This window comes from Odocoileus virginianus, chromosome 27, assembly GCF_023699985.2.
Source record: "Odocoileus virginianus isolate 20LAN1187 ecotype Illinois chromosome 27, Ovbor_1.2, whole genome shotgun sequence".
NCBI classification, from domain to species: Eukaryota; Metazoa; Chordata; class Mammalia; order Artiodactyla; family Cervidae; genus Odocoileus; species Odocoileus virginianus.
Genome location: NC_069700.1, coordinates 34,340,658 through 34,367,364, shown reverse-complemented (window position 1 = coordinate 34,367,364; position 26,707 = coordinate 34,340,658). Strand labels below are relative to the sequence as shown.

General features: G+C 44.2%; 1 protein-coding gene across 5 annotated transcripts; it reads right to left on the bottom strand.

Moving 5' to 3' along the window:
* On the bottom strand, positions 1–26,391 carry TCP11 (t-complex 11). 5 transcript variants are annotated; one of them, XM_070456565.1, is made up of 11 exons: positions 26,323–26,391; positions 25,940–26,077; positions 25,132–25,200; positions 22,857–22,953; positions 14,921–15,041; positions 4,204–4,424; positions 3,379–3,515; positions 2,919–3,127; positions 2,650–2,831; positions 1,523–1,689; positions 1–419 (listed from the first exon to the last, which is right to left on the bottom strand). In XM_070456565.1, the coding sequence occupies exons 2-11, from the start codon at positions 26,061–26,063 to the stop codon at positions 187–189; spliced, it is 1,560 nt and encodes a 519-aa protein (XP_070312666.1). In that variant the 5' UTR covers positions 26,064–26,077; positions 26,323–26,391; the 3' UTR covers positions 1–186. The 5 variants fall into 5 exon arrangements, with proteins under 5 accessions (XP_070312666.1, XP_020744348.2, XP_020744350.1 ...); XM_020888689.2 differs by having other exon boundaries at positions 26,003–26,077; XM_020888691.2 differs by lacking the exon at positions 25,132–25,200 and having other exon boundaries at positions 26,003–26,077.
* Positions 26,392–26,707: the final 316 nt, after the last annotated feature.

Here is a 26,707-nt window from a genome sequence, read left to right as displayed (position 1 = left end):
TTTGCTTGTAGTTCAGAAGTTTATTAGTGGATGCATTTGGGCCAGCTGGAGTTTACACACTTGGTCACTGCAGCATGGTGTGCTGGCTGCAGACGGGGAGAGGGCGCGCTGCTTGGTGATGTCACCCCAAGAAGATGGTGGGCTTCTCTGCTGGGTCCAAGGTGCCAGGGCCTGGAGCCAGCGCCATCAGAGAGACGCCACTTCTGTCTCCAGCACCTGAGCTGGGGGCAGGAGGCCCTTTAAGATCTCCGTGTAGTAGGGGCCAAACACCTGCTGATTGTGGTGTGTGAGGCTGACGAACTTCTGGCCCAGCTCTGCCAGCTCCGCCTCGATGAGGGTAAGACCTCCAGGGAGGTCCAGCAGAGACCGCTGCACACCAAGAACCAAACAGCATTTGAGGAACAAGTGGATCCGCTGATCTGCGAGCAGGGAAAGACAGTGAGAAGGGAGAAGGCAAGCAACCTTCAGGGAGAAACACTGGCCCCCGCACTCCTAACTTCAAAGTTTAATGAGCTACGCACTGACCCACCCACACACCTAGAGATAAGGACATCTGTTTTGTTTGGAAAGGGACCCAGCTCCTAAGGACAGAACAAAGATCCAAAACTACTGGGCTAGTACATTGCTATTCAAAAGATTCCTTAAGTATCCATCAGATAGATCCTAGTGTCTGATACAACAGGAGGATCTTCAACTGACCCTTCAGATGGCTGAGGTTAAGAGCAAAGTCAAGTTCACAGATGCCAATTCAACATGGGAGAGGTGAAATCCCTGCTTCAGGAACATGTCCCCCAACCTAATTCAGCATCAGTTTCTTGTTGGCAGTGGGTGGGTGTCACATATCTTGGACCCAGAAATGACCCAGAAAGTCAAGGATGACTTAACCAAGTTGGACAGCATGTCGAATCTTTGTGACCCCATGAACTGTAGCCTGCCAGGCTCCTCTGTCCATGGGATTATCCTAGCAAGAATACTGGAGTGGATTGCCATTTCCTCCTCCAGGGGATTTTTCGTTACCCAGGGATCAAACCCACAACTCCTGTGGCTCTTGCCTTGGTGGGCAGATTCTTTACCACTGAGCTACCTGGGAAGCCCCTGTCAGAAATGACCCAGAAAGCCAAGGATGACTTAACCAAGTTGGACGGTACTCCACACCGAGAAGCCATGAATTGCTGGTGCAAATCTCCCTTAGAACCAATAGAGTCAGCCTTTATTTTTTATCTTTTTAAAAAATTTTGGTTGTACCTCACAACATGCAGAACTTCCCAAACCAGGGATCAAACCCGAGCCCCCTGCAGTGGACGCATGGAGTCTTAACCACTGGACCACTAGGGAAACCTCACAGAGGCAGTCTTTAAACTAAAAGGGATATATTTTCAACCCAGCATTTTGCAAAAACTAAAGCCTACCCAGCGACTTGCCCAGTTATCATGCTTTTTATTGTTAATGCCTTGGTGAGCAAGGTCCAGGGGTCAGGATCGGCCTCTCCCCTCACCATTCTCGCCCCGATGGGCACACTCACCAATGACGCTGCGGACACAGTTCTCCTTCCTGGAGACATTCTGGAGCTGCCCTATCAGAGAGGCCGTGTTGTCACTGCTCAGAGCAGCCAGGCCCATGTTCTTGAGGCTCTGGTGGATCTCCTGAGCCAGCTGTTCACTCACAGTCAGCATAGCCTCCTCCTCAGGCCTAGACCATGGAGGAGAGCAAGCTGGGACCCGGGGGCAGCCACAAGCCCCGAAGCTCCACACCATAAGCCGGGCCCACGCCAGGGAGATGCCCGGCCACCCTGCCGCCCTCACCCCAGACCCTGGGAGCTTGAGCCCAGTGGGCGGGGCAGTGTCTCCACCGTTACCCTCCAGACAGTATTCTCTGTATGATACCATGTTCTTCTTAGAAAACAAGATAAACTATAAAATCAGCTCTGGACAGGGGTTGTATATCCACTCAGTATGCTTCAACGCTGTGTAATTTATATATGTACACTTTTAAGACTTCCTTGGACATTTTCCATGGTCATTTGTCCTACTCTCACCAACTACAATGACAAACCTGGCCTTCTGAGTCCATGCTTTCCTTTGCGTGTTCACCCTGCACTGAGCGGACACGCAGTCAACACTGCTGACTGACTGGCTGACTCCAGGAGTTAGGTAAGACCAGCCTACTCAATTAGAGAAAGATTCCTCTGTAGCAACAAGGTAAGGAATCATTTCATAGTAAATGATCTTCCATACTGCCCTGTTGAAAGAAAGCTTTATTTTTCTTTGTTAGAAGTCTCAAGAAGGGGAGGGAGATAGACTGGAAGGTTGAGACTGATGCATATGTCCACTACTACATATAAAACAGATCACTAATAAGGACCTACTGTACAGCGCAGGGAACTCTACTTACTACTCTCTAATGGCCCGTGGGGGAAAAGAATCTGAAAGAGAGTGGATAAATGCGTGACCGATTCACGTTGCTGTGCACCTAAAACTAACACAACATTGTAAATCAATTGCACCTTAATGAAAATTTTAAAAAGGAAGCCTCAAGAGCACTATGGAAAGACACCCTGCACCTCTGTGGCTGAGTCTGACCGTGAGGCTCCCTGCCTCCGCGGCCTGTGTCCTCACAGCAGCACGGTCGGAACAGACCCCTGCAGCTCACCTGCACTTGCACTCCTCCAACAGGGCTTTGGTTACGCGTTTCAGCTTATCCACAAACTGAGGCGAGCCAAACAGGACGCTGCCAGAGAAGCTGCTGGAAACCAGCAGGACGGAGGCCAGGAGGCTTAGCTGGCGCAGCTGTGCCTCCAGCTCCTGCAGCCGCGCTCTGTCCGTCAGCAGGGTCTGGGGGGGCAGGCGGGCCGGGCCGTCAGGGGGCAGCCCCGGGCAGGCCCTGCGGCCCGCACCACAGGGCCGGGCGCCCCTTCCTACCTCAGGGAACTCGTCGTCTTCGGGGTCCCAGAGGAGGAGGTTCAGGAAGCCCTGGGACAGCACCATGGTGGGGCTGAGGGGCTCCGGGCTGTTGGCCGCCTCGCTGGGGGAGGAGCAGGCCGAGCTGGCGGCGTCAGCGCCGCTGGGCAGCGGCGCGGACAGGTCTGCGGCCGCGCGGCTCAGCCACCGGGTGGTGTGATCCAGGAGGCCTGCAGAACGGAGGCACCCTCAGCACCACCCTGCGGCCTGGGGACCTCGGGGCCAGATCTCCTCCCCCTCAGCAGGGAAACGCTTTGGTCCGGGGAGTCTTTCTGGCTAAGATAACTGTGCCTTCTGCTGCCCCTAGTCTGAGCGAGAAACTTTCTGTTCCTACACAGAGGCAGAGTTCCCTCTCACATCGTGGCAACGTCAGAACCCAAGGTCACACGCCCCCTGCTTTCCCTCAGGTTTGTATACATACTGGGCTGCTTGTTGAGAAGGTCCTGAAATTTCGCTCGTTCATACTGGACAGAATGTTCCTGCAGTTGGGGTTGGAGGCTCTGGATAGTGTAGTTCACCATGTCCATTTTCATCAGGCCCAGAACTTGGAAGATCCCTCTGATGTAGGAGACAATGGAGTATTTATACTATGAAAGGAGGTTTCCTTACCTGTCCCAGTGGTGGCCGGGTGGGAACCCACACAAGATATCGTTAAATCACTGTATTCTAGAGGTGGGAGGGGCTTTAAGTCTTGCCTCTGAAACCCAAGGACCAGAATGAGTGAATGGCAGAACTAGGAACAAGTCTCTGGATGTTACAGCCTTTGGATTTTTCCACACCATTCATTTTATGTCTCTTTAAAAAAAAAAAAAGAGTTGGTAGAAGGGAATATCAGTACAGCAACAAACCGCTGAGCAGTGAGATTCCAGCTGATGTTACTTCTGAAGCTATTTTTGGACAATTCACTTTCTTTTTTTTTTTTTTAACTTTCTGAGTCTTGGTTTCTATAGCTCTGAAAAAGGGATAGTCTCCAATCTCTGTCCTCACACTGTATGAACTGCAATGAGAAAGCCTGGCTTAGGGGTGTCTGAGTTCCTTGGAAGAAAGGATTACATACTCCAGTGACCTATGGTAGGAAGGCATACAGGGGCCAGATCAACCTAAGGCCATCTTCAGAAAAGAAAAGCTCATGAACCAGGGAGAAGAGGCATCAGTCAGGTCTTCAGTGGGGGAGAGCCAGCCAAGACCGCAGCGGTGAGCCAGTGTCCCGCCCTGCTGTGCCCGGCCCGGTGGTCAAGCTTCACACCTCAGTAACCGGACAGGGTCTGTGATGTTCTCCAGTTTCTGCACTGCCTCATCGCGAACCGGTGCACACAGCAGAGTCATCATGTTGAGAATGTACTTGGAGAGATGAGGGACATTCAGGGCTCCGTGTTCTGCTTCCTGCTTAAGGAGGCCCATGTCCAGGGCTTCTTCAATCTCACTTCTGAGGCGGTTCTGGCGTGGTAATAGCAGTGACAGCAAGATCTGCCCAGGAAAGAAAGTCAGAGGATGAGATGCTTTCTGTTCAGAGCCCCCAACTCTCTCTAATGGACAATCCCTTCAGCCAGGACATCCCAGCCTATCTTTTAAGGATCAAGAAGTTAGGTCCCTTACAAAAAGCACATGAAAAGATGCTCAACATCACTCATTAGAGAAATGCAAATCAGAACTATAGTGAGGTATCACCTCACACTGGTCAGAATGGCCATCAAAAATCTATAAACAATAAAAGCTGGAGAAGGTGTGGAGAAAAGGAAACCCTTTATATGGTTGGTGGGCATATAAACTGGTACATCCACTGTGGAGAACAGTATGGAAGCTCCTTAAACTACTAAAAATAGGGTTACAATACGTTCCTGCACCCCCATTCCTGGGAATATAGCCAGAGAATACCGTAATTTGAAATAATACATGCACTCCAATATTCACTGCAACAATATTTACAATAGCCAGGACTACTGGAAACAACCTGTGGCAACAACCTAAAGTACAGAGGAATGGATAAAGATGATGTCATACATGGATGCAATGGAATACTAGTCATAAAAAAGAAAGAATGTCGTGTGCATAGATAGACCTAGAGACTGTCATACTGAGTGAAGTGAGACAGAGAAAGACAAATATATGATATTACTTACATATAGAAACTCCAGAAAGAATGAAGAGACAGAGCCAAAGCAAAAACAATATTCAGTTGTGGATGTGACTGGTGATGGAAGTAAAGTCCGATGCTGTAAAGAGCAATATTGCATAGGAACCTGGAATGTTAGGTCTATGAATCAAGGCAAATTGGAAGTGGTCAAACAGGAGATGGCAAGAGTGAACATTTTAGCAATCAGTGAACTAAAATGGACTGGAATGGGTGAATTTAACTCAGATGACCATTATATCTACTGCTGTGGGCAAGAATCCCTTAGAAGAAATGGAGTAGCCCTCATAGTCAATGAAAGAGTTCAAAATGTGGTACTTGGATGCAATCTCAAAAACGACAGAATGATCTCTGTTCGTTTCCAAGGCAAACCATTCAATATCACAGTAATCTAAGTCTATGCCCTGACCAGTAATGCTGAAGAAGCTAAATTTGAACAGTTCTATGAAGACCTACAAGACCTTCTAGAACTAACATCCAAAAAAGATGTCCTTTTCATTATAGGGGACTAGAACGCAAAAGTAGGAAGTCAAGAGATACCTGGAGTAACAGGCAAGTTTGGCCTTGGAGTACAAAACGAAGCAGGACAAAGACTCCAAGAGAACGCACTGGTCATAGCAAACACCCTCTTCCAACAACACAAGAGATCACTTCACACATGGACATCACCAGATGGTCAATACCGAAATCAGACTGATCATAGTCTTTGCAGCCAAAGATGGAGAAGCTCTATACAGTCAGCAAAAACAAGACCCAGAGCTGACTATGGCTCAGATCATGAACTCCTTATTGCCAAATTCAGACTTAAATTGAAGGAAGTAGGGAAAACCACTAGACCATTCAGGTATGACCTAAATCAAATCCCTTAAGATTATACAGTGGAAGTGACATATAGAGTCAAGGGATTAGATCTGATCAGAGTGCCTGAAGAACTATGGATGGAGGTTTGTGACATTGTACAGTGATCAAGACCATCCCCGAGAAAAAGAAATGCAAAAAGGCAAAATGGTCGTCTGAGGAGGTGTTACAAATAGCTGAGAAAAGAAGAGAAGCAAAAGGCAAAGGAGAAAAGGAAATATACACCCATTTGAACACAGAGTTTCAAAGAACAGCAAGGAGAGATAAGAAAGCCTGCCTCAGTGATCAATGCAAAGAAATAGAGGAAAACAATAGAATGGGAAAGCCTAGAGATCTCTTCAAGAAAATTAAGATACCAAGGGAACTTTTCATGCAAAGATGGGCTCAATAAAGGACAGACATGGTATGGACCTAACAGAAGCAGAAGATATTAAGAAGAGGTGACAAGAATACACAGAAGAACTGTACAAAAAAGATCCTCATGACCCAGATAACCACGATGGTGTGATCACTCACCTAGAGCTAGACATCCTGGAATTCTAAGTCAAATGGGCCTTAGGAAGCATCACTGCGAACAAAGCTGGTGCAGGTGGTAATGGAATTCCAGTTGAGCTACTTCAAATCCTAAAAGGAGATGCTGTGAAAGTGCTGCACTAATATGCCAGAAAATCTGGAAAACTCGGCAGTGGCCACAGGACTGGAAAAGGTCAGTTTTCACTCCAATCCCAAAGAAAGGCAATGCCAAAGAATGCTCAAACCACTGCACAATTGCAGTCATCTCACACGCTAGTAAAGTAATGCTCAAAATTCTCCAAGCCAGCCTTCAATAGTACGTGAACCGTGAACTTCCAGATGTTCAAGCTGGATTTAGAAAAAGGCAGAGGAACCAGAGACCAAATTGCCAACATCTTCTGGATCATTGAAAAAGCAAGAGAGTTCCAGAAAAACATCTACTTCTGCTTTATTGACTAAACTAAAGCCTTTGACTGTGTGGATCACAATAAACTGTGGAAAATTCTTCAAGAGACGGGAATTAAGACACCTTACCTGCCTCCTGAGAAATCTGTTTGCAGGTTAAGAAGCAACACTTAGAAGTGGATATGGAACAACATACTGGTTCAAGTTGGGAAAGGAGTACGTCAAGGCTGTATATTGTCACCCTGCTTATTTAACTTCTATGCAGGGTATTTCATGAGAAATGCTGGACTGGATGAAGCACAAGCTGGAATCAAGATTGCTGGGGGAAATATCAATAACCTCAGATATGCAGATGACACCACCCTTATGGCAGAAAGCAGAGAACTAAAGAGTCTCTTGATGAAAGTGAAAGAGGAGAGTGAAAAAAATTGGCTTATAACTCAACATTCAGAAAACTAAGATCATGGCATCTGGTCCCATCACTTCATGGCAAATAGATGGGGAAACAGTGGAAATAGTGACAGACTTTATTTTCTGGGGCCCCAAAATCACAGCAGATGGTGACTGCAGTCAGGAAATTAAAAGGCGCTTTCTCCTTGAAAGAAAAGTTATGACCAACCTAGACAGCATATTAAAAAGAAGAGACATTACTTTGCCAACAAAAGTCCATCTAGTCAAAGCTATGGTTTTTCCAGTAGTCATGTATGGATGTGAGAGTTGGACTATAAAGAAAGCTGAGTGCCAAAGAATTGATGCTTTTGAACTGTGGTGTTGGAGAATACTCTTGAGAGTCCCTTGGACTGCAAGGAGATCAAACCAGTCCATCCCAAAGGAAATCAGTCCTGAATATTCACTGGAAGGACTGATGCTGAAGCTTAAACTCCAGTACTTTGGCCACCTGATGGGAAGAGCTGACTCACTGGAAAAGACTCTGATGCTGGGAAAGACTGAGGGTAGGAGGAGAAGGGGACAACAGAGGATAAGATGGTTGGATGGCGTCACCGACTCCATGGACACAAGTTTGAGTAAACTCCGGGAGCTGGTGATAGACAGGGAAGCCTGGTGTGCTGCAGTCCATGGGGTTGCAAAGAGTTGGATACGACTGAGTGACTGAACTGAACTGACATATTGAAGCTAAAAAAATGGTACAATGAATTTATTTACAAAACAGAAATAGAGCCACAGATGTAGAAAACAAACTTATGGTTAGCAGGGTGGAAAGCAGGGGGGAGAGGAAAGGTATAAATTGGGAGACTGGGATAGACAATATACACTATTATATATAAAATAGATAACTAATAAGGACTTACTTTATAGCACAGGGAACTCTTCTCAATACTCTATGACCTATATGGAAAAATAATCTTAAAAAGAGTGGTTATATGTATAACTGAATATTTTGTTGTACAGCAGAAATTAACATAATATTGTAAATCAACTATAATCCAAAAAAAAATTTTTTTAAGAAGTTAGGTCCCTCAATTTCCTAAAGTATTATTTATCTTTGTTTAGGGACTAGTGATAGTTCAAGGGTTTAGGGGATCAATGATAGCAGCAGTATATAATTTTCTACACAGATTGAGATAAAGAGATAAATAAAATCAAGGGGTATGGTAAAAAAGAAATGTAAGGTACACAGATATAAAATACACACCATCACATGGTGCTAAAGTACTCTTTAAAATCTTATTAAATTTTTATTTGTTTACTTATTTTTGGCTGCACTGAGTCTTCGCTGCTTTTGCATAGGCTTTCTCTGGTTGCATCAAGCGGGAGCTGCTCTTCACTGCGGCGGCTTCTCCTGCTCAGACCACAGGCTCTAGATGCACAGGCTTCAGCAGTTGCGGCACATGGGCTCAGTAGCTGTTTCACACGGGCGTAGCTGCTCTGCACCACGTAGGATCTTTCCGGACCAGGGATTGAACCCGTGTCCCCTGCACTGGCGGGCAGACTCCTATCCACTGCGCCACCAGGGAAATCTGATGAGGTACTCTTAACTTACCAAAGCAATCATTTTTGAGGTTTAAATTTTACTTCAATGAATGAAATAGGCAAAGGAACTGTTAAAAGTCCCTTGAAATAACTTATTAACAGAAAAATATAAGTTCCCTGTGGACAGAAACTGTCTTATTCATGTCTGTGCCTCAGTAACATACAGAGATATTGGTGATGGTAAGGGATAGGGTTAGTTATTAATAATTGAATGGAATACTGTGTTGTCACAGCAAGGTCCCAACTATTTAGCCTCATCTTGAACAAGTAAAACTTGCTCCACGCTGTCCATTTAAATGACAAACTATGCCAGTTACACATCCGGAGCATCTCAGTTCCAAATCTGCCCATCAGTGCCTACTCTGGGAAAACGCGCCGGGCCCTTTCGTTCTCCCTTGCGGGCTGGCACAATGTTATGTTCTGCCAGCAGACGGTGCTAAAGAAACACGGCAAGAGGAAGAGGCTCTCTGCTGGCTCCGGGGTGCTCCTCCCAGGAAGTTCCCGCAGCACAGCAGCATCTCCTTCTTCAAATCACTCTGTGGTTTCTTGTGCCTGGCTGGACCCTGACTGATACAAAAGCTGCACGAGTGAGGTTTGAACTCAAATGGCCACACGTCCAGTGGATCTGATGAGCAGAAAGTAGCAAGTACTTAAAATGTCTTAGAAAAACATGCAAACTAGAGCCTGGCAGATAATCCCTGTAAGAACGGGCAGCCCATGACCTCAGGGAAGTGACTTAGCGTTTCAGTGATCTGAGCTTGTCAAGCGATCCACTCCAAGATGAAAGATAAGCTGCTGCACATCAAACCACCCATCGTGAAAAAAGGCAAAACACTTGCTGACCTTTGTGGATTTTCAAGGCAACATACACCACACTTGAGACTGCTGCTGTGACACCCATTTAGTCACGCACAAGGCTGCCAGTTCCAAGTGGAGCCGAGCAAAACTTAGGCTCTGCAGCAAACTCAGCCCGAGCCAGGAGACTCGGGGATACCAGACGTGTCCCTGGCGAGTTGAAGACGCTGTACACACCCTCTGGGCAAGTACCGATAGCCCCAGCACAGCACAGCCTCCTAGGGTTTGGGAGTGAATCTATGCCCTCTTCTGGGGATAACTATTTGCCTTTGGAGAAATCGTTTCTGGCTTGCTCTTGACCCTTGGGAGAAAGCAAACACCTTAACACAGGACAATGGGTGAGATGCGGCCTGAGCGTCCCATCAGGTGTTGTCTGACCGACCGAAGCACAAGACTGGACACGCACACAGCCACCTGTCGTCGGATGAAAATGGCCCATAAGAGACCAAGCACATACTGGTGTAAGGAGAGCCACACAAAGCGCACTGGAATACAGAGCCCAGAGGGAAAACCTGAACAGACGGTCAAATGGTTTTAGAAAACAACGCCAAGGCCATTCAGTGGGGAAAGGACAGTCTTTTCAACAAATGGTATCGGGGAAGACTGGATATCCACATACAGAAGAGTGAAGTTGAACTGTACCTATAAAATATAACTCAAATTGGGTAGAAGACCTAAACATAAGAGCATAAGTTCTGAAATTCTCAGAAGAAAACAGGAGCAAATCTTCACAATTTTGGATTTCGCAAGATATGACACCAAAAGCAGATGTTACCACAGACTAGATGAATTGGGCTTTGTTAAAATTAAAACATTTGTGCACCAAGGGACATATCAAGAAAAGGGGGGGGGACTACCCACAGAATGGAAGAAAATATCTGCAAATCATTTATCTGACAAGGGTCAAGGATGCAGAATGTTTAAGGAACTTTTACAACTCAACAACAAAAAGACAACTCAATTTTAAAATGGGCCAAGGACCTGAGTAAACATTTCTCCAAAGACAATGCAGAAGACAGCGCCAAGCACAGGGAGATGCTCATCACCACTGCCCGCAAGGGAAATGCAAGTCAAGACCACAACAAGACTCCACGTCAGACGTGGCTGCACCAGGGGAAGATGTCTAATGTTTTTAAAAAGGAAAAATAAATGCTGAAAAGTAAGTGAAAATGTTGAGAAATAGGAACCCTCCTATATTTCTGGTGGGAATGTAAAACGGTAAGCCACCGTGGAAAACAGTCTAGTGGTTTCTCAATAAATTAAACATAGCATTATCACATGACTCTGCAATTCCACTCCTGGGTATATATTCCAAAGACTGGAAAAGAGATGTTCAAACAAAGACTTGTACACAAATGTTCCCCCAGCAGCACTATTCACAATAGCAAAAATGTGAAAACAACACAAATGTCCAACAACAGATGCATGGATAAACAAAATGTAGTATTATCCATACAATGGAGTATTTTCAGCCACAAAAAGAAATGAAGCTCTGACCCATGCTACAATGAGGATCAAACTTGAAAACATTATGCTAAGTAAAATTTGCCACATGCATAAAGACAAATGCTGTATGATTCCACTTATGTGAGGTACTTACAGCAGTCAAACTCACAGAGACCAAAGATAAAACAGAGGCTACCAGGCACTGAAGGAAAAGGTATACGAAGAGTTACTGTTTAATTTTGTTTGCAAAGATGAAAACATTTTGGAAGTGGATAATGGTGATGGTTGCATAACACTGTAAATGCCACTGAATTGTAACCCTTAACATTATTAAAATGGCAAAAATTTTATGTTTACCATAATAAAAAAAATGCCCCCAAACAGAAACAACTAAGTCTGTAATGTGGCACTGCTCCCCCAGGGAGGATCAGCCTGCCACCTGGTAGCAGACGATTTGTTTAGGACCTTTCTGGACCTCTTCCTTCATTGAGGGGGCAAAGACTCACCCTCAATGGAACAAACACATTCTGAATGTTAAGCTGTCTTCTCTACCTCTGTTAAGCACCAACACCCATGTACTCACAGAATCTCACAGAAGGCCTTATCCACTGTCTGGGTTCTGGCATGCCCCACAGCATTGCATCTGATCAAGGAACCCCTTTTACAGCCAAGAAAGTACAGCAATGGGTTCATACCCACATGCCCCCTCATGGAAAGTTGACTGATCTTAACTGAAAAGTGGAATGGCTTGTTGAAGACTCAGTTATAGCATTAGTTGAGAGGTAATATCCTGAACTGAAGAAGTTCTGCAAGATGCAATATATGCTTTGAATCAAAACTATTATGCAGTGCTGTTCCCTAAGGTGAGAAGACATGGTCCCAGAATCAGGGGGTGGAAGTAGGACTGGTTGCTCTCACTATTATATCTAAAAACCTACTTGCAGAACTTTTGTTTCCCATCCTGCCAACTTCAGGCCCTGCTGATTTGGGGGGAATGTTTACATTGGTTCCACTGAATTAGAAGGTGAGACAGCCCCCTAGACAGTGTATTAGAAAGCAGAGACATCACTTTGCTGACAAAGGTCCATCTAGTCAAAGCTATGGTTTTTCCAGTAGTTGTGTATGGATGTGAGAGTTGGACTATAAAGAAAGCTGAGTGCTGAAGAATTGATGCTTGTGAACTGTGGTGTTGGAGAAGACTCTTGAGAGTCCCTTGGACTGCAAGGAGGTCAAACCAGTCCATCCTAAAGGAAATCAACCCAAAATATTCACTGGAAGGACTGGTGCTGAAGCTGAAACTCCAGTACTTTGGCCACCTGATGGGAAAGAGCTGACTCACTGGAAAAGACTCTGATGTTGGGAAAGATTGAAGATGAAAGGAGAAGGGATGGCAGAGGACGAGATGGTTGGATGGCATCACCCACTCAATGGACATGAATTTGGGCAAATTCCAGGAGATAGTGAAGGACAGAGGAGCCTGGTGTGCTACAGTCCATGGGGTTGCAAAGAGTTGGACACGACTTAGCAACTGAACACCACCACCACCACTGAGCCAACAAGGTGAAAAAGGAGCCCCTCTCTGGACTAGAATAACTGGCCCTGACTGCCAAGAGGAAGCTGGGTTGCTGCTACACACTGGGGGCCAGAGGGACTGATACTGAAGCTGAAACTCCAATACTGTGGCCACCTGATGTGAAGAACTGACTCATTTGAAAAGACCCTGATGCTGGGAAAGATTGAAAGCAGGAGAAAGGGACGACAGAGGATGAGATGGTTGGATGGCATCACCAACTCAATGGACATGAGTTTGAGCAAGCTCTGGGAGTTGGTGTTGGACAGGGAGGCCTGGCGTCCATGGGGTCGCAAATAGTTGGACATGACTGAGCGACTGAACTGAACAGAATATTCAGTGGGACAGTGACTGAAGATGAGGAATATTATACAGACAGCAATAGATACAACAATCATTGGGACTGTGAGTTTCTTCATTTGGAGTAAAGGATAAGAACTTGTAAGAGACACAGCTATGTCTTTTGTCTTTTTTTTTGGCCATGCCTTGCAACTTGTGGGATCTTAGTTACCCAACCAGAAATTGAACCTGGGCCCTTGGCAGTGAAAATGAGAAGTCCTAACCACTGGACAACCAGGGAACTCCCTGGTTAGCTATGTCTTATTAGGTAAAAACCGAATTGTTTTCAGGAATTTGAATGTGAGTAGAAGGGTATATATGGAAGCTGAGTAACCAAAGGAATGGAATGCGACATTTATCAATTTATTGCCACTCAAATCCTCTCCAAATCCACCCTTCCCTTCTCTGCTCTGAGAAAATGAAGTCCTTTAAATATTTTTCCTTTACCAGATGGAACAATTTTGTTTCATCTGTAGATTGCACTTTTTTTTCTTGGATTTACAATGTTGTGTTACAATGTTGTGTTAATTCTCATTGTACAGCAAAGTGATTCAGATTACAGATAAATGTATAATAAAATTCTTTTGCATATTCTTCTCCATTATGTTGGGCTTTCCAGATGGTGCTAGTGGTAAAGAACCTGCCTACCAATGCAAGAGATGTAAGACACATGGGTTCGATCCCTGGGTCAGGAAGATCCCCTGGAGGAAGGCAGTGGCATCCCACTCCAGGATTCTTGCCTGGCAAATCCCATGGACAGAGGAGCCTGGCTGGCTACAGTCCATGGGGTCACAAAGAGTTGGACACAACTGAAGTGACTTAGCACACAAGCATACACATGACTTATAACAGGACATTGAATATAGTTCAATCTATGCAATACAGTAGGACCTTGTTATCTATTTTATACACAGAAGTTTGTATCTGCTAATCCCAAACTCCTATTTATCCCCTTCCCCTTTCTCCTTTAGTAATCATAAGTTTGTTTTCTATGTCTGAATCTGTTTGGTGAATAAATTCACTGGTAGCATATTTTAGATTCCACATATAAGTGATATCACATTTGTCTTTCTGACTTACTTTGCTTAGTATGATAATCTCTAGGTCCCCCTATGTTGTGGCAAATAGCATTATTTCATTCTTTTTTATGGCTGAATAATATTCCACTATGTATATGTACTCCCCATCTTCTTTACCCATTCCTCTGCTGACAGACATTCAGGCTGTTTACATGTTTTGGCTACTGTAAACAGTGCTTCTGTGAACACTGGGGTACATGTCAGAAGGTGCTATTAATTAGTTTTCCTGGTTCTGCAAGCTATCGTGGCAGGCTCCTGTAGTCCACGTGGCTCTACGGGCAGCTGGCTCCTGCAGCTGAGAAGCTTCTCGAGTACCGGACTCCCACAGAGCAAGTGGCTGCTTCTCCAGGGCTGGGCTCCTGGGGGACAGGCAGCCACTCTGGCAACCAGCTTCTGCCAGCAGAAGCTGGCACAGTGGTCAGCACCACACACAGGCCAGACAGCTCCCTGGCACAGCCGTGCCCTCAAACGAGTAACTGAGTCCTTGGGTGTTCCCCCTACCCTAGGGCTGAGACAGGACTCTCCTTTTATCTTATATTCCAGCAGAGTTTTCTCTGCTTCTTACTAGCCCAAAGACTTCATTTCTCCAATTCTCTGTTATAATAATTTTTATATTAAAACTTATTTGTTGAAATTACTGAGTGATTTCTGTCTATTGATCATAGACTCTGACTTCATGGACCAGGTTCAGTTGGGATTTGCTGGCCACTGACATTCCAGTGAGCAGAGGCTGTCCAGAAACTTTATATCTGCAAAGGTAAGGTTTGTCACTCACCTCTTTAATATCCTTTAGAAGTTCAAGAACACAGCTGAAGTCTGGCGGAGTAGCTGATAGTTGCTCTTTCAGATGATCCCAAAAGGCATTGTGCATGGTCTCCTTGATCCTGCCTTCCAGACTGTAAGCGGGTTGAATGAACACATTATTTTCTCTACTCAAAAAGACTGCCATAAGGTCATCATCTATTAAGCCATAAACAATATTTGATTAAAAAAAATTACACAGACAAGGGAAGGCCAGGAACTAAGTATGGAGGGCAGTAGAGCTGAACAAGCTGGGGTTTTAGAGTTGGCTGTCAAGGGCACCAGCCAGCACAGCCTCTCAGAAGGGCTCCTCACGGTCTGGTGCAGCCACTCTCTGCAGTAGGAAGAACGCTGAACAGAGTTCAGGCTGAACGTTAACACTGATTCTGCATTTAGCGTAGAAAAGATATGATTAGTTTCCCTTTACGTACACATACAGCAAACAACTAAGTGATCTTTCATTTTCTTATAGACTTAAATCTAAAAAAGGATTTTCCTTCTTTAACACCATCTGACTATCTATAGATACTTCCAGATCAGCACATCTAAAACTGAATTCACTATCTTTCCCGTCCAAACCTGTTCCTCCTGTATTCCTAATCTCAGTGGCACTACCAGGCAACCAGTCATGGAAGCCAGAATATCAGTCTTTTTTCCCCTTCCAAAAAAAAAGCAGCAGCAAAGGCAATTCAATTAAAAAGGATAATCTTTTCAACAAATGGTGCTAGAACAACTGGACGTCCACAGGGAAAAAAAATGAACCTAGACACAGACTTTGAATCAACACCTTCCACAAATAGAGCATAGACCTCAATGTAAGAAACAAACTCTAAAACTTCTAGAACAGAAGAAATCTATGTGACCTTGGGTTTGGCAATGATCTTTTAGATATACCACCAAAAGCAAAATCCATGAAAGAAAAAAAAACTGGTAAATTGGACTTCATTAAAATTAAAAATTGCTCTGTGAAAGTCACTATTAAGGAAAAGACAAGCTCCAATCTTTGCAAAGCACACATCTGATAAAGAACTAGTATCCAAAACATACAAAGAGCTCATAAAATTCAGGCATAAGAAAATAACCCAATTCTATGTTTTTCAAATTAATCTACTGAAGTATAGTTGATTTATAATATTGTGTTAGTTTCTTCTATACAGCAAAGTGAGTCAGTTATACTCACTCTTTTAAAAAATTCTATTCCCATGTAGGTCATTACAGAACAATACAATTTTAAAACAGGAAGCGGTCTGAACAGACACCTCACCAAAGTATAAATAGAGATGGCAAATAAGCACATGCTCAACCTCATATCACATTGCTGTTGTTCAGTTGCCAAGTTGTGTCCGATTGAGACCCCATGGACTGCAGCATGCCAGGCCTCCCTGTCCCTCACCATCTCTCAGAGCTTGCACAAGTTCATGTCCATTGAATCAGTGACACCATTCTATCATCTCATCTCCTGTCACCTTCTTCTCATTCTGCCTTCGATTTTCCCCAGCATCAGGGTCTTTTCTAGTGAGTCAGCTCTCCGCATCAGGTGGCCAAAGTATTGGAGCTTCAGCTTCAGCATCAGTCCTTCCAGTGAGTATTCAAGGGTGATTTCCTTTAGGATTGACTGGTTTGATCTCCTTACTGTCCAAGAGTCTTCTCCAGTCCCTCACTTCAAATGCATCAATTCTTCAGTGCTCTGCCCTCTTTATGGTCCAACTCTCACATCTGTACATGACTACTGGAAAGAAGAACCTTGACTATACAAATGTTTGTAAGCAAATGATGTCTTTGTTTTTTAATACACTGTCTAGGTTTGTCATAGCTTTTCTGCCAAGAAGTAATCATCTTCTAATTTCATGACTGAAGTCACCATTAGAGAATTGCAAATTAAAGTAACAGTGAGATACCACTACACACCTATTAGAATGGCCAAAATCCAAAACATTGACAACTGCAAATGCTGACAAGGACAGGGAGCAACAGGAACTCTCACTCACGGCTCGTAGGAATGCAAAGTGGGAGACTGTCACTCTGGAGGATGGTTCCACAGTTTCTTACACAACTAAACACACTCTTTCCATACAGTCCAACAACCATGCTCCCTAGGACTTACTCAAAGGAGTTGAAACCTTATATCCACACAAAAATCTAAACATTGACATTTATAGTAGCTTTATGTTTTTGCCAAAGCTTGGAAGCAACCAAGATGTCATTCTGTACATGATGGATAAATAAACTGTGGCATATCCAAACAATGGAGTATTTGTTTTTATTTAGTTGCTAAGTAGAGTCTGACTCTCTTGTGGCCCCGTGGACTGTAGCCTGCCATGTTCCTCTGTCTATGGGATTTCCCAGGCAAGAATACTGGAGTGGGTTGCCATTTCCTTCTCCAGGGGATTTTCCCGACCCGGGGATCAAACCCGCATCTCCTGCATAGGCAGGAGGATTCTTTCCACTGAGCCACCAGGGAAGCCAACAGAATATTATTCAACACTAAAAAGAAATGCACTATGAAGCCCTCAAAAGACATGGAGGAAACTTGAATTTTTTTTTTTTGCCATACCGTGTAGGATCTTAGTTCCCCAATCAGGGCTCAAACCCATGTCCCCTGTGCTGGGAGCACACGGCCTTAACAACTGGACCACTAGGGAAGTCCCTTAAATGTATATTGCTAGTTGAAAGAATACAATCTGAAAAGGCTACATACTGTATGAGTCCAACTGTAAGAAATTCAGAAAACCTACGGAGATTGTAAAGACCAGTGGTTGCCAAAGGTTTCAGGGGGAGGGAGGGAAGGATGAATAGAGAGAACACAGGGAATTTTAGGGCAGTGAAATTACTCTGTATGATATGGAAATGGTGAATACAGAAATGGTGAATAAATACATTTTCCAAAACCCATAGAATGTACATCACAAAAAGTGAATACCCCTATAAACTTGAATTAATAATACATTAACTTGAATTATTAATACATTAACAATAATGTATTAATACTGGATCATAAATTGTAACAAATAAACCACACTAATACAAGATGTTAAATAGAGGAAACTGTATGTAGGAGAAAGGAGGGAATGTGAGAACTATTTTCCATAAAATAAAATTAAACTATGCTAAAAAAAATTGTCTATTACTTTTTTAAAGGAATTCACTTTCCTCTGAATGCTTATTTAAATGACTTCTCTGACCAATACACTTAGGCTAATAAGAAAAAGAACCATTTGAAAATTCTGAGGCTGCACCTAGTCATTGACAATACTGATTGGTCTTCTGGAATAAAACATCCCCTCTTAGTAATGCATGCTCCTTGTGAAACAAGAAACAATACAAAGATGAATAAAACAAAAATCAAAATTCCTCTCCCAACACTGCAATCTCAATCAGCAACGGTAACCAACTATAATCTAACAGTCGATTGTGCACTGGAATTGGTCTTAAAACTTTTCTCCTCATCCCATTCATCCAATCCATCTTCCAAGTTCCATAAATTGTTTTCAAAATGTCTCTGAAATCATCTGCTCCTACCATCATCTCTTACCTAGACCACTACAAAGGGCCATTAACTGGTCCCTCTGCCTTCATTCTTTCCCCCTTTCAATCTGTTCCCCACAAATTAATTCTAAATTCAATGACTTGTCTAAGATTCACTCCTGATTATGAAGTCATGCTCAGAGCCCATCAGGGGCTTCTCAGCATCAGCAGCACAAACAGCTCAGATGACCCTCATGATACCGCTCTGCCTTCCTAACTTCTCTCCTCCTACTTCATAACAGTTCATGTTCAACTACACCAAGACACTTATTCAGCTCACACCACTGCGCCTCCAACCCGCGCCCTCTGCCAGGAGCACTCCTTCCCACCCAGACCACCTCTAAGACTCAAGTCATCATAGGCAAACCTTCTGTTCCTTAGGCAGCTGAGAACTTTAATTAAACTCTATACACAGCTCTAAGTGAACTTAGCAGTCACTTTCTGTAATTCAGCGGAGTCTCCTACAAAAGCGTCTTGACAGCAAAGACAGTGCCTTATTTGTTCATAGCTACAGTTACCTATATCTCCAGAAGTCAGCAATTTTTCCTGTCACGTGATAAGGATGCAACAAATGCCTGGTGAATGAATGGCCCAAATAAGGGATTTCCCAATTAATACAACTGTAGGTAACATTCTACTTTTGCTTTATTGACTACACCAAAGCCTTTGACTGTGTGGATCACAACAAACTGTGGAAAATTCTTAGAGATGGGAATACCAGACCACCTGAGCTGCCCCTTGAGAAATTTGTGTGTAGGTCAAGAAGCAACAGTTAGAACTGGACATGGAACAACAGACTGGTTCCAAATCGGGAAAGGAGTACATCAAGCCTGTATATTGTCACCCTGATCATTTAACTTATATGCAGAGTACCTCATGAGAAATGCTACACTGGATGAAGTACAAGCAGGAATCAAGACTGCTGGGAGAAATATCAATAACCTCAGATATGCAGATGACACCACCCTTATGGCAGAAAGTGAAGAAGAGCTAAAGAGCCTCTTGATAAAAGTGAAAGAGGACAGTAAAAAAGTTGGCTTAAAACTCAACATTCAGAAAACTAAGATCATGGCAGCTGGTCCTGTCACTTCATGCAAATAGATGGGGAAACGGTGGAAACAGTGACAGACTTTATTTTGGGGGGCTCCAAAATCACTGCAGATGGTGACTGCAGCCATGAAATGAAAAGATGCTTGCTCCTTGAAAGAAAAGTTATGACCAACCTAGACAGCATATTAAAAAGCAGAGACATTACTTGGCCAACAAAGGTCCGTCTAGTCAAAGCTATGGCTTTTCTAATAGCCATGTATGGATATGAGAGTTGGACTATAAAGAAAGCTGAGCGCCAAAGAATTGATACTTTTGAACTGTAGTGTTGGAGGTGACACTTGAGAGTCCCTTGGACAGCAAGGAGATCCAACCAGTCCATCCTAAAGGAAATCAGTCCTGAATATTCACTGGAAGGACAGATGCTGAAGCTGAAACTCCAATACTGTGGCCACCTGATGCAAAGAACTGACTCATTAGAAAAGACCCTGATGCTGGGAAAGATTGAAGATGGAGGAAGGGGACAACAGAAGATGAGATGGTTGGATGGCATCACCGACTCAATGGACATGAGTTTGAGTATACTCCAGGAGTTGGTGATAGACAGGGAAACCTGGTGTGCTGCAGTACACGGGGTGGCAAAGAGCCGGATACGACTGAGCAACTGAACTGAGGTAACATCATCCTATTAGACCAAAGTAAAGTCAACTGCCAAGAAGGAGTGACTTCAAACTTCATTTATTCAGGTTAATGCATTATATCTATTGCCACTGGCCATTTCAGAGTGATTTTGTTTCCTCTAATAGTTTGCCAGAGCCTTTATTTTGAGCTTTTCTTTTTGGGGGGTGCTATTCATTGTGGAGACCTCTTCCTAGGGGCCTAATAAAAATGCATTTGTATGAAGCCTGTGTATTTAGGTAGGTTTTAAAGCTCGGAGGAGTTTCTTTAGAATACTCTTTTGCATGTAAAGCACACTTCTTCCCTGAAATTTTTATGGGAGAGATAAGTGAGTCACAAACATTCTGTTGAAGAGAAATCTAGTCAGTTGCTTGAAAGAACACAGCCCAAATAAAATAAGGACTGACTAGGTTGAAAAGAAGTGAACTTGTGATTTGAAAGAGTTGCTGCTTTGACAGTACTTAAAGATAAATACTGCAGGGAGAGCTTTAGTTTCTGCTATGTTCACCATCTTTCCTGAGATCTGACATATGTTGAAGGTATGTTTGGATCTGACACACAGCATGTTCAATGACGGTTGCTCACCTAGCATAAGACACGATGGAGAAACCTTCAGACACAAAGCAGATGACACCTCTTTCTGTTTTGCAGCGTATTCTGGTGTCATTTTTTTGTGAATGTGGTCAGGTAGAGTTGGTTTTGTTGTTGAGCTCTGGGTTTTTTTTTTTTTTCCCTTTGGTCTCTTTTGGAGGGGTGGGGATGGGCTAAAGCCACAGGAAGAAAAATGTGATATATGTGTCCAGTATTTTGCTTTAGTTTTGTAAGAAGAGTTGAACTAGTTTTGATACCAAGAATAAATGGTGGAAAATGAAAAAAAAAAAAAAAGAAACCCTTGATTTCAACCTTTTTCCTGATGTAAATTTTGTACTGCCTTACTTGAGACCCCAGCTCTGAACAGTACTATTTCCCTGCTTCATTTCTCCCTCTTTCATTTCCTCTACTCATTTTTTTTCTCCTCTCCTGACAGCAACAAACATATCTAAGCAGTGAGAGAGATGCGAGAGGATCTGGGCTTTGGTGAAAACCTGTTCCCAGAGAAGCTGTGCTTGGCGTAGCCATCTATTGGTGAGAGCAGATCAGAGCATGAAAACCAGGGCAGCAACTTGGGGCATAGAACATCTCCTGAAGCTGACAAAAAACAAAAGCATTTAAGGAAACTGAAAAATCACAAGCTGCCATTGTGTATCTGTCCACCAGTGGGAAATCAGAACTGTTTTAAAATGTAAAAATCTGACACTGAATTTACCCACTGAACTGCCAATAAACTAGCAAGTTATATTAATACTTACCATGGTTCTTATCTATTGCAATGTCAATATAACTAAGAAGAATGAAAAATAAGGCTTGATGGGGATGGCGGAGCATTGTTTATCAACATTATTCTGATCCTCATTCACAAATTAAGCTGATTTATGAAGCAGGGTGGGGGTGAGGGGACGGTTGAAAACACCACGATTATAAAAATTAACCTTTTTATCTGTGCCTGTTTAAATCTGTGACCACATAAGAGTAGTAGGAGTCAGGTGGTAGGCAACCAATATCCATTAAAAGACTCCAAAGATCTAGATCCCCAGGATTCACACTCTGGTGTAATCCTGTACCCTCAAGTATCGCCTGGATTTGAGGGTTCCTTTTTGGCAAATAAAATGTAGCAGGGGCCATGGACATCTCTGCTGAGGTTAGGTAGCGAAAAGACTGGTTTCTGTTGCGGGCACCGTCTCTCACCCACCTACCCGCTTTCTCAAGCTGGGTGAGGGAAGGCAGCTGCCACGTTGTGAGCCACTCCATGGAGGAGCCCAGGAGGCAAGGAGCTGAGGGCAGTTCAGGCCAACCTCAACAGCCTGACAGAGGCTGTGTCAGTGAAGCCACGCCAGATCCCTGACCCGAAGAAACTGGGAGAGAACACTGTTTTAGCTGTTAAGTTTTGGGGTAATTTATCATGCAGCAATAGACAGCTACTACAGGCTAATTCCTCCACATCTGTCAGAGAAGATCTGAAATGCACCTCAACTCTTACTATTAAGTGAGGTCCTAAAGTCCCCTGGTGGCTCAGAGGGTAAAGTGTCCCCTGTAATGCAGGAGACCTGGGTTCGATCCTGGGTCAGGAAGAGCCCCTGGAGAAGGAAATGGCAACCCACTCCAGTACTCTTGCTAGAAAATTCCACGGATGGAGAAGCCTGGTAGGCTACAGTTCACAGGATCACAAAGAGTCGCACACGACTAAGCAACTTCACTTCAAAAGTCCCCTGCAGTAGTCTTGCCTGGAGAATCCCATGAACAGAGAAGCCTGAGGGACTATAGTCCACGGGGTCACAAGGAGTCAGATACAACTAAAGCTCGAGTTAGCATGCACACAAAGTGAACATATCAACAACTGCTTGGGTTTAGTCACTGGTTAAATAACATTTGCTTCATGACTCTCTGGTACTGATAATGATAATTTACTACTCTTCTGTTCAAGTTGTTGAGACCTCTTATGGCTTAGATTCAAACACTGATTGTATTCTTAAACAAAAATGCTTCAAGTCTAGTCAGTAAGGCATTTGTGCTAAATACCCATAGCAGGATGAATAAAATGGGAAAATCAGAAGAACCTGTACCTGCCAGGAGGCAAAACCTTCTCTTCCATGTGGAAATCATGACTCATCCCAATCTCGCTGCTCAGCTTGGAAACATCATTAACTGTATCTCTCAGGCCTGTGACAGAAAGAACGTATGTGTACACCTGAAAATCATGTTCTATGTTAATCATATCCCAACTGAAAAAAAAAGAAAGTAAGGTGGACACCAGTGAACTCAGACAAGTCCAAACTGCTATTTTATTCAGAGATTCACTGTGAGTAGGCTCCAAATTGAGACTCATCCCAGTGACCTAACACACACTCCTTCAACCATTCTAGCCAATCAATTATGTTTTCTGAACTCAAGGCTGTGTGACAGAGCCTCTTAGTAGCCCAGTGTGGGGATAAGGGAGGACAAAAGAAACTATTAAAAAACAAAACAGAAAATGGAACTGATTAAAAACCTTTCTCTTGGGATTTCCCTGGTGGTCCAGTGGCTAAGACTTCATGCTGCCAAAGTAGGGGCCCAGGTTCCATCCCTGGTCAGGGATAGATCCCACATGCTGCAACTAGGAGCACGCACATGGCAATGAAGATGACTTCTGGGTGGCATACCCCAAAAAATTTAAGACTAAAAAGAAACTCTTACAAAGTAAAATAATAAAGCAGCAAAGAAGTAATTTGCAAAAATAAACATTTATCTAAGGGTATTATGACTACACTCTCCTCCTCCTGTCTTTGATCGATGTTAAATTCTCCACACAGAAGTACTGAATGGTGTCAATTTTACTTGGTCTTCTAAAGTAGTTTCTAGAATTCAGGATTTCACAGACTAGTAAATTTCCAAAATGATTTTGAGCAAGGGACAAAAACTTGCCAACTTTTTGTTTTGTCAAGTATGGACAGTATGAAAACAGCAAAAAAAAGAAACCACTCTGCCACCACCAAAACCACCATTTCTTAAAAGAAAAATAGTTTAACCTCCAAAAAAGCAGGAAGGGTCAGAATAAAGACTAGTCCTTAAAATGAATCAACTTTAGCTTTAGGAAAAACTCATTACAGTATCTTTATTTCATTCCACTAAATCTTGCTAGGAATTTTGTGACAAACCAGCACTAGCAATTTGGGAACCACTGTTCTTAGTACAGACTTAGTTGATAGCATTTCCATATAATAGGCATACATGGTAGTTATAATTACTTGGTATATAAGAGAGTCATACACAATAAATCATCTTCTCACGATCTTTCAATAAAGCTTCATAATTTGTGCACAGAAAAGTATTTGGCCCCAAGATGTAGAGGGGATATAAAAACACTAAGACTAACCATTAGTTGATAACAGTTGAAACTGGGCAGTGACTAAATGGGGGTTCATTATTCCAGTCTCTGTATATGTTTGTTTTCTATTAGTAAAAAGGTATAAAAATGTAAAAAGTAAAATTATCTCAGAAAAAAGGTTTCATAGAAGAATGCCTCTGTTCTTAGAAGATACACAAAGTACTTAAAGTCATGACCCTATAACTTCAATAAAAAACACCTATGTATAAGAACAGGAAAAAAAACCAATATGGCAGAATATTAACAATGTGGGCATTTTTCCAACGGAATTGAAATATTTCAAAATAAAAAGTTAAGGATAAAAGTTGACTGTAAAATTTATCAAAAAGCCACAGATGGCATTTCTATTTAGACAAACATAAAGGTGAATTTAACCTTTGGTGACAGGAAGGTTCCTTTATTTCATCAGCCTCTTTAAAGTCTTTAGTTTCAGGCAAAATGGCAAAATACAGTCAAATATGCAAACAGACTTGCCGCTAATTCACCAAACACAAAATCAGAACTAAGAAAATCTTCAGAGGGAGATTGAGCTGCTTGTAGCAGTTTATTGAAGCACTGAGGAAAACACACAGAAACACTTTCCAGCTTCAACAAATCAGCATTTAGAACCTGCTTCTACAACACTGATCTGTTGTCCAAAGTACCATAGCACTATGCAACTGTTACAGCTACAAAATTCAGGAACGGGGAGGGCTCAAAGAGAAATTAGACATAAAAGGTAACTAAACAGATTTTTTAAATCCAGATCCCAAGGACAAAAACATTTTCAAAATAACTCGGTAAGTGACTTAACCAAGTCACCCTAATATATAAAATTTCAAATTTTTTTAAAAAGAGGAATTTGGTTATTCAGGTTAGAGCTGTCTTGTCTATGGATTCATTTAAATAACCTCCTCAAGAACTTAAACAGCCTAAACTGTTTCTACCAAAAAAGTGACTTGCCACCCCACATCATCTTATCTACTGAAAAGTACCTACGCCAAGGGAGGATTCCAAAGCATCCAATTTGCTGCTTTTCCTTAACCAGCAGCGACCCCTTGTGGCTACAAGAGAAAGAAATGGGACTGAATCTGAAGAATTGAACTCAGGTGGTTAAGGCACGTGGGCAGGCCTTCCGATTGAGGACTAACTTATCTGGTGATTATTATAAAAGAAATGCTGGCTGCATCCCAATGAGATCAGACCTAAAGAGTGGAAGAGACTTTGTGCCCCAACGGGAACATGAAAGAACATTGCACTATTGTTGCTGTTCAGTGTGGAGTCAGACTCTGAGACCCCATGGACACCAGGCTTCCCCGTCCTTCACTATCTCCTGGAGTTTGCGCAGACTCATGTCCATTGAGTCGGTGACGCTATCCAACAGTCTTATCTTCTGTCACCCTCATGCCCTCTATAAGGGTCAGGCCAGGGCAGCATTGCTAATGCAGTCCAGCAAGCGCAAAGAGAACACACGGCCGCTCTAGGATCATTTCGGGTCTTTAAACTCTACCCCAGGTGTCTGCCATGTTCCCCCTACGAAATCAAAATAACAGAACACAAACGGGGCTCTGAACTGAGCCTCAATCTCGTCATATTCAAGAAATCGCTCCTGGGTCACGTCTTTTCTCCAGGACCCAAAACTCTCTGCAGATCTTCGTTCGGTTCAATAGGGTGCCTCTGGCCTGAAAGGAAGAGGCTGGGGTTGGAGGAGGTAAGGAAAGAGGGTGCGAGAGCAGTGTGGCGCTTCCCACCAGACCCTCACTGAGCACACGCCGAGGGCCGAGGCCGGGGGGCTGGACCTACGGGAAGGGGGGTCCTTGAGGCTGCCCTTGTCTTCCTGGATCGGTCCTGAGCTTTCGGGCTTACAGGGTCTGCTCTCCGCGTCGCCAGGGTCCTTCCCGGGCACGTTTTCCTCCACGTCCGTCATCCTGCTGATGGAATCTAGGTGGAGAAGTAAGCGGGGGCGCTGTGGACGGCGGGGAAGAGGGCTTTCCAACTGCCAGGGGTGGAGGAATCTGGGGCCCGGCCCGTCGCGGACCCCACTGAGGGAGCTGGGCGGGCAGCTTCAGGGAGGGATGCGGGCAGAAGGGCCCGGAGGAGGGGGAACCCGAGAAGTGAGCGCTGCCTCCACAAGCGGGACACTGCGGCCAGAGCGGGGCGACCTTCCCCGCCCGAAGCGTTGGTACCGGGCTCCCGCCAGGGTTCAGGCAGCTCCTCGACCCTCAGAGGCCCGCAGCCACTCGGGCGTCGGCGGGGCGGAGGCCTTCTGCTAAGCGCGGGCCGTACCACCGCGGAGGGGCGGCGGGGGCCGGCGGCATGCAGGGCCGAGAGGCGGTGTGCAGGCCAAGCCCGGGCTCACCCCCTGCGCCCGCGTCAAGGTGGCACAGGCCGGGCTTTGAGCACAAACCCCCGCCCGTCTCCGGGGCAACGGGGCAGGGCACGTGCCGCCGCCCTCTGTCCTCGAGGGCTCGAGGCCTCCGGTGACCTGTCCCGTCCCCGCCAGGCATTTCCCGCCCTCCGCGAAAAAAAAAGCACCTGGAACGACTGAGGAAGGGAAGGCGCACCGTTGTT

Excerpts from the sequence above, each read along its gene's own strand:
- TCP11 (XM_070456565.1), bottom strand. The coding sequence starts at position 26,063 with ATGACGGACGTGGAGGAAAACGTGCCCGGGAAGGACCCTGGCGACGCG. Across the intron at positions 25,201-25,939 it reads CCTCAAGGACCCCCCTTCCC|CCACAAGGGGTCGCTGCTGG; the intron begins GTAGGTCCAGCC and ends TTTCTCTTGTAG. Across the intron at positions 1,690-2,649 it reads TTGGAGGAGTGCAAGTGCAG|GCCTGAGGAGGAGGCTATGC; the intron begins GTGAGCTGCAGG and ends TCCATGGTCTAG.